General features: G+C 50.7%; 1 protein-coding gene across 5 annotated transcripts in view; it reads left to right on the top strand.

The window, feature by feature from the left end:
• The first annotated feature begins 1,142 nt into the window (after nucleotides 1-1,142).
• KCNQ5 (potassium voltage-gated channel subfamily Q member 5) overlaps nucleotides 1,143-10,789 on the top strand; it is a 583,808-nt gene continuing 574,161 nt past the window's right edge. For 3 of the 5 annotated variants that reach the window (XM_060168259.1, XM_060168258.1, XM_060168257.1), the window contains exon 1: nucleotides 1,143-1,543. In XM_060168259.1, the coding sequence (XP_060024242.1) occupies nucleotides 1,143-1,543 (401 nt within the window). The remainder of the gene's footprint in view (nucleotides 1,544-10,789) is intronic. The other 2 variants (XM_060168262.1, XM_060168260.1) reach the window with 1 other exon arrangement.

Here is a 10,789-nt window from a genome sequence, read left to right as displayed (position 1 = left end):
GGCCTCCCTCCTCCCCGCGGGCTGGGGGCTTGGGGGCGGCAGGAGATCCAGCCACTCGTCCCTCGCGACGCGTCTCTCACCGCGTAAGTGGCGGCAGACCGGGGTGGGGAGGGGACCCCGCGAAGCCGGTGTCCTGAGGCTCTCCATCCTCCAGGATTTTCCCCCCAACCTCTGGGGCCGCCGCCGCCGCCACTGCCGAGACTCGGCCGTTGTATGACTATCTCGGACATAAACGAAAATTTCTTGACGGAGGGACCCGGTTTGTCCTCCCCTGCTTCGCGCGGCTGCCAGGCGCAGCTCGGGGCCGCTAGTTCACCGCGGAGGAGCCACTTTGGAGTTTTGACGCCCTCCCCACACTCCACCCCCGGGCTGGGAGGGATGTCCGGCTACTCTGGTCTGATGCCGGGATGGACAGTCACAGCCCGCCAGCCGGAGTGAGCGGCGGGGAGATGCCCGGTGCCCACCTCGCCGGCTCGGCGGCCGTGTCCTGCGGGTCAGCACCCTGAACGCGGGGACCCGAGCGCCCCCGCCCGGAGCCTCGGCCCGCGCGCCCGGGGACTGGCTGGTACCTGGAGGGAAGGGCCGGGCAGTTCCCGCGCACACCCCTCGCGGAAGGACGGCGGGACCAGCCCGCGCGGCGGCGTAGCGGCGGGAGGGAACGGCGCCTGCCTCTCCCGTCCCTCCTCCGGGCACAAGGCAGGCCGCACCTTCCGGACACCTCCAAAGCGCCGGGGAGAACACGCCGAACTCGGCCTCCGAGAGGGGCTTCGGGGCCCGGCCCCCTCTGGCGTGGGGAGCCCGGGGCCGGGCGTGCGCGCGGGGGAGCTCCCGTTCCAGCCCCGGGGGCGCTTCACCGGGAGGGAGTGTCCGCCACGGGAACTGAGGGGGCCGGAGAAGCTCTCTTGGAGTGACGCCCCCGACACGTCCTGATTACGCATTCGAAGCTATAGGCTGCTCGACCCCGGGACTCCTCCGTCTCGTCCGCGCGCCTTTCCGCCCCCGCAGCTTCCCCTCCCCCGGCGCGCAGGTCGAGGGCCGCCGGGCGCCCCGTCCGCCGCCGCCGCCTCCTCGAAAGCGGCCGGCGCGCATGAGGCCGCGGCCCCCGCCGGCGGCGCCCCCCTCGCGGTGCCCGCGGTGATGCCATGCCCCGCCAGCACGCGGGCGGAGAGGAGGGCGGCGCCGCCGGGCTCTGGGTGAGGAGCGGTGCGGCGGCGGCGGCGGCGGCGGGCTGGGGGCGCGCGGGCTGCGGCATGAAGGATGTGGAGTCGGGCCGGGCCAGGGCGCTGCTGAACTCGGCGGCCGCCGGGGGCGACGGGCTGCTGCTGCTGGGCACCCGCGCGGCCGCGCTGGGCGGCGGCGGCGGCGGCCTGCGGGAGAGCCGGCGGGGCAAGCAGGGCGCCCGGATGAGCCTGCTGGGGAAGCCGCTCTCCTACAGCAGCGGCCAGAGCTGCCGGCGTAACGTCAAGTACCGGCGGCTGCAGAACTACCTGTACAACGTGCTGGAGAGACCCCGCGGCTGGGCGTTCGTCTACCACGCTTTCGTGTGAGTACCCGCGCCCCCCGCCACCGCGGCGGCGGGGGCCCTCTTGCCTGGTCCCCCGGACGCCCGGCGCAGACGCCCTGGCCGGGCGCGCGCATGCACACACACACACACACACACACACGTACACACGCGCGCACACACACTCGCGTGCGCACACGTGGTAGCTTTTATTTCTTTGCACGTGTTTAGGGTCTTCCTCCTAGAGCCTGCCAGCTCCCTGAGCCCCACCTCTCTCGCCTCTGCGGACGGAGCCTTCCCGTCGGCGCTCCTGCTGAGCCACCCGGCCGCTCTGGGCGCCCGGGGGTAGAGCCGGGCAGGCGCGGGACCCCGGCTGCGCGGATAATTGGGAGAGATTAGGTCCCGAGATACGTCCACTCCAACCGTGGGGGGCGCCCGGGAGCTGGGCAAGGCTCAGGGAGGCGGAGCGCCCGCGTGAGGCTCGGGAGAGTGTGTTGGAAAGGTTAGGAGGTGATGGCGGGGTAGAGGCGGCGGGGAGAGGAGAGACGCAGGCCCGGGTCCTGGTCCCCGGGGCGGAGCTGGGGTGGGGGGGCTGCCGCTCGCGGCGGGGTGGTGGTGGGGAACAGCAGCTAGGTTTCCAGCGCGCCCGGAAACACGCCTCGCAGCTACCTCAACCGCCACTAACGGAAAGTCTGTCAGTGCACGTAGTCCTTCCTGCCACAGTGGTGGCCGAGGCCCAGAGGGGGCGAGCAGGGCCGGGCGAGGGGATGCTTCGCTCGGGCGTAGTAGCCGAGGCTGGCGGGGAGCCCGGCGCGCAGGGGCGCGGGCCGAGGTGCAGGGCCGGCGCGCCGCCCGGGACGGGCTCAGGCAGTGGGTGAAGCAGGCAGTGGTGGCTTGGAGTCAGAGCGTGTGTGTTAAGGCTTCACCATCTAGCAGAGGATGCTTAATGAGAAAATGATTGGAAGCAAATGTTTATTTTTCCCTTAGGCATTTGAAATCTTTCAGTGCGTTTGAAGTTTACTACTATTTTTCCCACAATGACCATTCATTCAGTCTCCTGTTAGACTTAGGTTTATGTGGACATTTTAAGGTAGTTTTATGCCGTTACGCCATCATCTTTCTTCTTTTTCTCCTCTCTTTTTAGTTCCCCTTTTTTGCTTTTTTATGTTAAAATGAAATATAAAGACAGCAGCCATAGGAGGCCAGTAGAGAAAGTTTAAGGCACTCACTGACGGGTTCCTTGTTTCCTAGTGAAAAGATTTTCAACACGTGAATTAGGTATCTTTTAGAAATGAGGCGTGTCATCCAAACATAGCTCTCACCTGGGATGGAGGATTGGCTCCAGAAACATTTTTTGAAATAACATGGATGAAGTGGCTGGTTTGGTAAATAGGTGAGTCTGGAATTTGACCACGTAGGAGTCAGGAAATTGGTGGAGTCTACAATCTGTGTGACTCTGGTGTCTGGAAAATTTTACAGCCCCAGATTGATGTGAACTTGTAGCATGAGGTGGAATATTCCAGCCAACTTTCCATCTTACAGTGTACACAAGGAGGACGTTGTGTGGCATCATGATTACATCAAAAGGTATAATGTGTGTAAGATTCACGTTGCCTCAGATGTGGTTATTGCAGTAAATGCTAGACTTAGAGAAACGCTACTGACACTTTTCACGTTCATGCCCTCTGAGTTGATATATAATGAATCCTATTACCTAATGAGCCTGAAAAATTATTTTGACCTGTCAGGATCCACTAAAACATTTAGCAATATGATTTGTGCTCAATTTGGCAGCAGAATATATACTGGATGGAAATTGGTGTTTTGTTTTTTTACACAAGAGTTTGCTCAGAACATTCATAGCTTTGATTTTACAATACGATGCTATTTAGCGGACTTTAAGTTTTGGTAATTTATGTATTGTATATTCAGAAAGGGTGAGAGACAACTTTGGTTGGTGTTGTGCTTTGTATCTCCTAAGTGTTGCCCTTGAACATGAATGAGGACTTCTTGTAATGCAACGTGCTCTTTTCAATATGTTGGGGTCTAATAGGTTTTTCTGGCCTTACAGAATCTTAAATTTTTGACAAATCATTTTTGAAGAGGTTCAAGTTGGAATAATTCTCTACTCACCGGGCTTTATTGGTCAATCATTGTCTTTAGTGGTGGATACAAAATAAATTATGTGCTTGTCAATGCCACGTGCTGCTGTGAAGTTTTGCGGTACTGATTTCTAGAGCCTGAAACTGTAATGCTTGAGCGATCCGGTAGGGGTGCTAGACCCACATTAGCACAAAGACAGGAGCATCTGCACAACTACAGCTGATGCAGCAGCGGGGGACAGGCCATCTTTGGCAATTGCTACTTATGATTTTAAATAAGCTTTAGAGAAGCTGGATTTCACACGTTAAATTAATAAAGGAAAGTTACTTTGAGCTGTAAGTCTAACAAGACCATTAATAATAAAGGAAGTTATAAGAAAACCATTTCTAAAGCAGTGTAACTAACTAATTCTTTGCCAGCCTGGGAATCCCCAAATCTTACTTTAATAACAGGTTTTGTAGCACATTAAGGCTCTTGCCAAGAACAAGTGCACTGTGATTAATGAGGTACTTCAGGGACGGATTTACTTGGTCGACCCATGTTTCCTTGCCAAGAAGCAAGAAAAGTATGTTTAAAGTTATGTTTCAGGTGACGAAACATTTCTGTTAAATATGCAAAACCCATGATTATAATGGTATTTTAATGGTATACAACGTGGTTTCAAGTGTTTGTGTCCCAGCCCACTGATGAGATGGCTGGCAAGAACAAGAGATGGCCTGCTGCAAATCCTTTCTTCCAATCTTTATAAATCGGTGGAAATTAGGAGAGTCTGTTCTCCTCCCGTTCTTTAGGATGTTCCCTGTTTTCAGCTGTCCTTCAGTTTAACGGAGGAGCTATTCACATATGAGGTGACATACTTCTTTGAATGTTGTTTGTCCATTTTTAATCCCTCATCTTTTTCGGGAAAAGTGTAGAGTAAATGGTGGTAATAGAAAAACACACGATGGGCTCCATATATAAATTCGCGCCGACGGAACAAATGTGTTTCCGAGAAACAGCAAAGGCAACAGTGTGGCAGACACACGTAACTCGCCACTGTGTCCGGTGCATCTCTGCCAGGCATAATGCCATGGAGCAGAATGTATATATGTTTTAAAGTAGAAGAAATCCTCCAGTCATCCAGGCTAGCAGCCCGGCAGTCATCCTTGATCCCTTCATTTTTCTCAGACTCGCTCCCGCTGTCCACCCAAATGATCGTTGAAGTCTGTGTGTTCACGCTATAAATATTTTTCAAATCCATTCCCTTCTCTCCTTTGCTACTGCTACCCTCCCTCTCTGCTTCTCCATCCATCCCCACTGGATTATTTATAATGGTCTCTGGCTTCTGTTCTCAGCCTTCCAGCTCTTTGCTCTGACACCACAGTGTTTTTCCCCAAATGCACATCTTATCATATCCCCTTGCCTCTAATCTTTCCATGACTCTCTACCATCTACTCATCTGTTCACTCATCCATCCATCTGCAAACATGTGAGTGTTCACGTGTGCTAATTCCCAAATTCATAAGGCGAAGGCCTCCACTCTCAAGAAGGGAAAAGACTCCAGTGCAAGCCTGTGAACAGGACTGAAACGCTGCTGTTATAGACGTGAGTACAGAGTCATGTGGGAAAAGAGAAGGAAGTGGAGGTGAGAGCACAAACGTCGGCACAGGCTTTCGAGAGGAAGAGAGGTATGAGCTGAGCTTTGACAAATGACTAAATTTTCAAGTGTAAAAGCAAGGAGGGGATGAGCAACCTTGGTGGAGAAAATAGCTTAGGTAAAGACACTGGCACTGGAATCAACATGGTAATTCTGGGTACTGTGAGTATCTGCAGTATGGGCACGACCTCAGGAAAAGAGGGTAGAGCAAAAGGCACATGTGCCTGACCTTGGGTGGCTTCAGACGCCGGCCATGGAATCTAGTCTTTATCCTGTAGCTGGTACTGGTCAGTGAATGGTGATAATCAAGAGGGGTGATGTCATCAGACGCGTATTTTGCGTAGACGTGTCTTTCCTTAGTTCGGTGAATGGATTGAAGGGTGCCAGATGGGACCCGTGTGGCCTGTGACGAGATGACAGCAACTGTCCAAGTTTTCCACTCCTTCTTGTATTCTTTTATCCATAAATTCGTGCCACGATGTCTGTCGACTGTCTCCTTTGTGCCATGGACTGTCTGGAAAGGTGAAAGACGATTGCCTGAGGAGCTTAGGCAGTAACCGTAGGGATGAGACGGAGGGATTTAATTAGAGAGCAGTTACGTAGGTACCACGCAGATTGTTTTCACCAGTCCCACGTGCGGTGTGAGAGAGACGACCCTGAGCTGGGTGATTTGGGGAATGGAAGTACCATTCACTAACATACGGCACAAAGGGCGAGTGGCATGCTTTCAGGGAACATAATGAGTTCCGACTTGCACTTGTTCAGTTTGAAACGTTTGTCAGATGTTCAGGGAGAGATCGTAAGTGGTAAACACACAATAGTGAACCAGGTACGCACGGTCTCTCTCCGTCGGGTCTTGGATCGGCAGCTAGAACCATGTCTGTCGCAAAGAGAGCAAAAATAAATAAAATGTATTTCAAAGAATGACTGCCTTTACAGATCGAGAGCAAAATCTAGATGTCTCGATTAGACATTCAGATTTGGAGGCTGTCAGCAGTTTTGTGCTGCTGAAAGCAATGAGTGGGACAAGTGAGGTAGCCCAGAGGTGCAGGGTGGGGTGAGAACGTGGCAGAGGACAGAGTGGGGACGCAGCTCTGTAAGAGATCACAGAAGGACCTGGGAAACCTCGACAGTGACCACAAGGCCACAGGAAAAAGCCAGGAGGCCTTCTCTTTATAAAAGCGAAGGCAGAAAAAAAAAAAAAAAAAGCGAAGGCAGGAAGACGTGTGCAGGAAGGAGCTGCCGTCGGCATTTCCGGTGCTGCAGAAAGAACTAGAAGCGGTGTGTTAGGATTTCATTGGTTGGTGACGAAGGAGGTTCCCTGATGGCCTTTGCCGAAGCAGCAGCAGTGGGATGGTGTCATGACTGGGATTTAAGTGGGTTGAGGATGGCTGAGAGCTGGGACGGAGGGGACAAGAGTATAGATTAACTCCAGATTCCTTGGACCGGCTCAAAAGACCCCTCGTGACGTGGCCTCTGCCATGTTTCCTGTCTCATCTCTAATACACTCCTGAGCCCCAGCCTTGCTGAGCCCCCCATCCTGTATCTGCCGCCGGACACAGTATTTGCACACGCTCTTCTCTGGGGCTTTTCCCACCCCTTGCGTTCTAGCTGCACAACTCCTACTGTCTCTTCAAAACACAATTCAAGGGTCGCCTCCTCTTGGGCACATCTCCCGCTGCCAGGATAATTTAGGTGCCTCTCATGTCAGCTCCCATGGGCCCCCGGGAACGACATTACCCTGGTGCTTGCCCCGCCTTACGGTCCTCGTGAGCCACTTGGTCTGTCTCTCCCACAGGAGGGTGAACTTCCGGTACAGAAATCCTCCTATTCATCTCTGAATCCCAAGCACCTAGCAAGGTGCCCTGTATGGAGCAGACCCTCCGTACATGCCTGCTGCACGAGTAGGTAAATCATTTTCCTTGGAAACCTTCCACACAGGAGTTGCAGAGTGAAGCAAAGCTGAAGGAATTACCGTCTTTTTGATTTGCTTAGAAGTAAGATACCGATGATTCATTTAGAAGAGGAGGGTATGGGCCCAGAAGCAGGAGATCTTTGCTTCCAACTTGCCCACTAATCCGCTTTGTGACTTGGAATAAGTTACTTCCCCCTCCTGGGTCTCCAAATCTTATCTGTGAAACAGGCACAGAGGTGTTTGTGATGCAGCTACAGTGATGGAGGCTACTGTGAAGGGTCTGAAATGTAATCGGAAGGGGAAGGAGTATTTGTAATTAGTGACCTGATCTCTTAATCCTTTCCCTTCCTCCGCCCCGAGCTGCAGGCCCACCTCCTAATTGTTCGCGTTAACTCCAAACTCCTGGGGGGGGGGGTCAGTGGGCCACACATTAGTCAAGGGGGTCTTTCTAAGGAGTTAACCAGAGCACAGCACTCCCCTGTTGGACGAAGGATCTGCTGATGGCCGTCTCTACCCAGCTTCCTAGGGGCAGGGGCTGTCGTCTGGTTCTCTGCTGTATCACCAGCACCCAGCCCAGGGTCTGGCGTGTAGAAGATGTGCCATGTGTGCAAACTGATTCACACCCCTCATCCCCCCAAATACACTGCTGGTTTCCTGGTGGAAGATGGAATGTGACCCTCTTGGCCATTTCCTGTGTCAGGACTCAAACAGATGTGATGACCAGCCTTATTATTTACATATATATTCTGTTCAGAGCTAAATCTCTGTCTATAGAAAGTGATGTCTGCATTTTATTTTCACTCCTTCAAAACCAATGATTTCCCTTAAGTACAGACAGGCCTTCTACAAATTATACTGCTTTTTGCCCTGCTAATCTAGGAACATAAAATGCTCCATATAAAATGCTCAAATCAATCTGTTTTCAGAAATTGAAGCAATGCTGTAGTATTTGAGGATCATATTCCAATTAGAAATGTTGAAAGTGTTAAAATCTTAGCACTGGGAACATTACGGCCTAAGAGAAATGACACATAAGAAAAAGATATTTCAAAATGGCGTGAAGTCTTGATACAAGAACCACTATAAACAAGGAAGGTAGCCAGCCGTCTTTTGATAATAGCTTGTGAAGAGGTGTCAGTTTTAATTTTTAATTGCAAATGGCTATTTTGGCGACTGAGAGCGGCAGCAGAGCGAGTCTTCGCCCAGCCCACTGCTGTGAAAGTGCTTGAAACGGCCCAATTGCTGGGCCGCCATAGCTTCTAGTTGTGTTTAACGACGGGTAGGTGTTTTCACTTCGAATTCCTTTTCCTTCAGCCATTTCAAGGATGCTATTTGAAGTTTTATTTGGTTTCAACCTGGTAGACAGATTGGCTACACGACTGCATTGTTTCATAATTTTTAAAATTCTTTGATGGCTCTCAGAGTTTTAGGTGATCCTTTTGATACTTTGTTATCAGTCTGTGGAAGTAGTGAGTTTCCGAAATGTTGCTGAGGTCATCTATTGATAAACTGAAAAATACTTTGTCTTTTTCCATTTTATATATCTGTAGTTCTCTCTCTATATATGCACACATGTATTCCATACATACTGTGTCCTAGCACAGAACTTGTTAGTGCAAATATTTATGTTTACCTTATTTTTGCTCCTCTAAAAGTAAATAAGACATTTGACTAGAATGCAATTGAAAATAAAAAGATCATATGGAGATTATGTCATAACTTGAAAGATATTTAAATTTAACTGTGTATAAAGAAAACACTTTTGACAAACTTACTCATAGTCTTTGTTGCTTCCATTTATAGTACCTGTGAGGTAATTCTAGAAACTCAGTTCCATCTTCAGTCAGTGGCAGGATCATCTTTTATAATTATCATGTTATAATTTCTCACTCTTTTTTTTTAACAATCAATTCAGATGAATACTTGACAGTCATTGTGTGTACCACTGAATGTTCTAGGTGCTGGTGGTGCAAAATGGGGAAGCATGCTGGACCATGACCTCAGGGAAAGGGCAATATGATTAGATTCGGATTCAGTTATCAACTTTACTGATTTCGTGACTATGAGCAAGTTGCTTCCAATACCGTCAACTTAACCTGTAAAACAGGAACAATAATATTACATCAGTGTATTGCGATATTTTATATGTATCTAATATATATGCATATAATCCCAGTGAGCACATGGTCATTATTGAAACAGGAGAGAAATACAGAGGCAGTGTGATGGAGGGAGGGACTGCTCTGTCCAGGTCCAGGATACTCTCCTGTAGGTGCTGGGCAGTTTTTGAATTTGGTGGGTTTAGGCAGGTGGTAATGTCATTGAATTTACATTGTAGATTGTCCAGTCTGCCAGCTTTAGGAATGATGGCTTAAAGGGGACAAAGGAGGCGGGAGATCCATTTCAAAACTGTGATTTCAACTGAGGCAAGAAATAATTAGGACTAGGACGGGGGGCAGTGGTAGCAAAGATGGAGAAGAAAATATGGCCCTGGTGGTGCAGTGGTTAAGAATCCGCCTGCCAATGCAGGGGACACGGGTTAGAGCCCTGGTCCGGGAAGATCCCACATGCCGCGGAGCAACTAAGCCCGTGCGCCACAACTACTGAGCCTGCGCTCTGGAGCCCGTGAGCCACAACTACTGAAGCCCCGGCGCCTAGAGCCCATGCTCTGCAACAAGAGAAGCCCGCACACCACAACAAAGAGTAGCCCCCGCTCGCCGCAACTAGAGGAAGCCCATGTGCAGCAACGAAGACCCAACACAGCCAAAAATGAATAAATTAAATAAATAAATTAAAAAAAAGAGAAAATATGGTGATAGAGTTGCAATGTATTAGAGGGGTCAACGTGGAAGATGAAGCAGAAGGATGGATTTGCTGTTTCCTGGTTCCTGGTTTGGGTGGTGGGCTACGTAGTGGGGGCCATTAAAGGAGATTGAGAATACAGGGGGGACAGCAGGCTGCAGGGGATGTTGGGATGATAGATGAGTTTAGTCTGAAGATGCTGAGCCTTCGGTAACTGTGGGCTCCTCGCTATACACGTCTGGCAGTTGTGGATGAAGGTTTAAGAGACACGGAGGTACCGACAGCGCTTAAAATCACAAGGAGCGTGTGTAAAAGAGAGAGGGATGGAAACCTGGAGAATACTGACACGTAAGGGTGAGCAGAGAAAGGGGAATAAAATGGAGCAGACAGCGAGCTGGAAGGAAACACTGGACAGAAGGATGGCCAGGAGGTCGTGGAAACCAAGGGTACTGAGAGAGTTTCAAGAAATAGTCCACTGTGAAATATAGGCAGTGGTTACCACTGGATCTGATGGCAGCATGGGAGGCGTCAGTGAAGGAAGCACTTAGGGCAGAAGCCAGGATGCTGTTCGCTGGGAAATGAATCGGAAGTGACGGGAGGAATGGGTGCGCGTGAGCCCTGTATTCAGTTAGTTTAGCGGGAATATTAACAAGAGAGACTGAACTCTAGCCTGAAGGAAACACAAGACTAAAGGGCAGAACAAGGGAGGGGAACTGGTAGGAAAGATGATTTATCATCAACGGTAGTCATTGTAATTATTGATTATATGCTGGACGTTGTTCTTAATGCCTTACACACGCTCAGTCTTTTAATCTCAGAACAGCCCTAAGAG

This window comes from Lagenorhynchus albirostris, chromosome 12 (assembly GCF_949774975.1).
Source record: "Lagenorhynchus albirostris chromosome 12, mLagAlb1.1, whole genome shotgun sequence".
Classification (NCBI taxonomy): domain Eukaryota; kingdom Metazoa; phylum Chordata; class Mammalia; order Artiodactyla; family Delphinidae; genus Lagenorhynchus; species Lagenorhynchus albirostris.
Note: the sequence above shows the minus strand (reverse complement) of the source record. Positions and strands in the feature narration are given on the sequence as shown.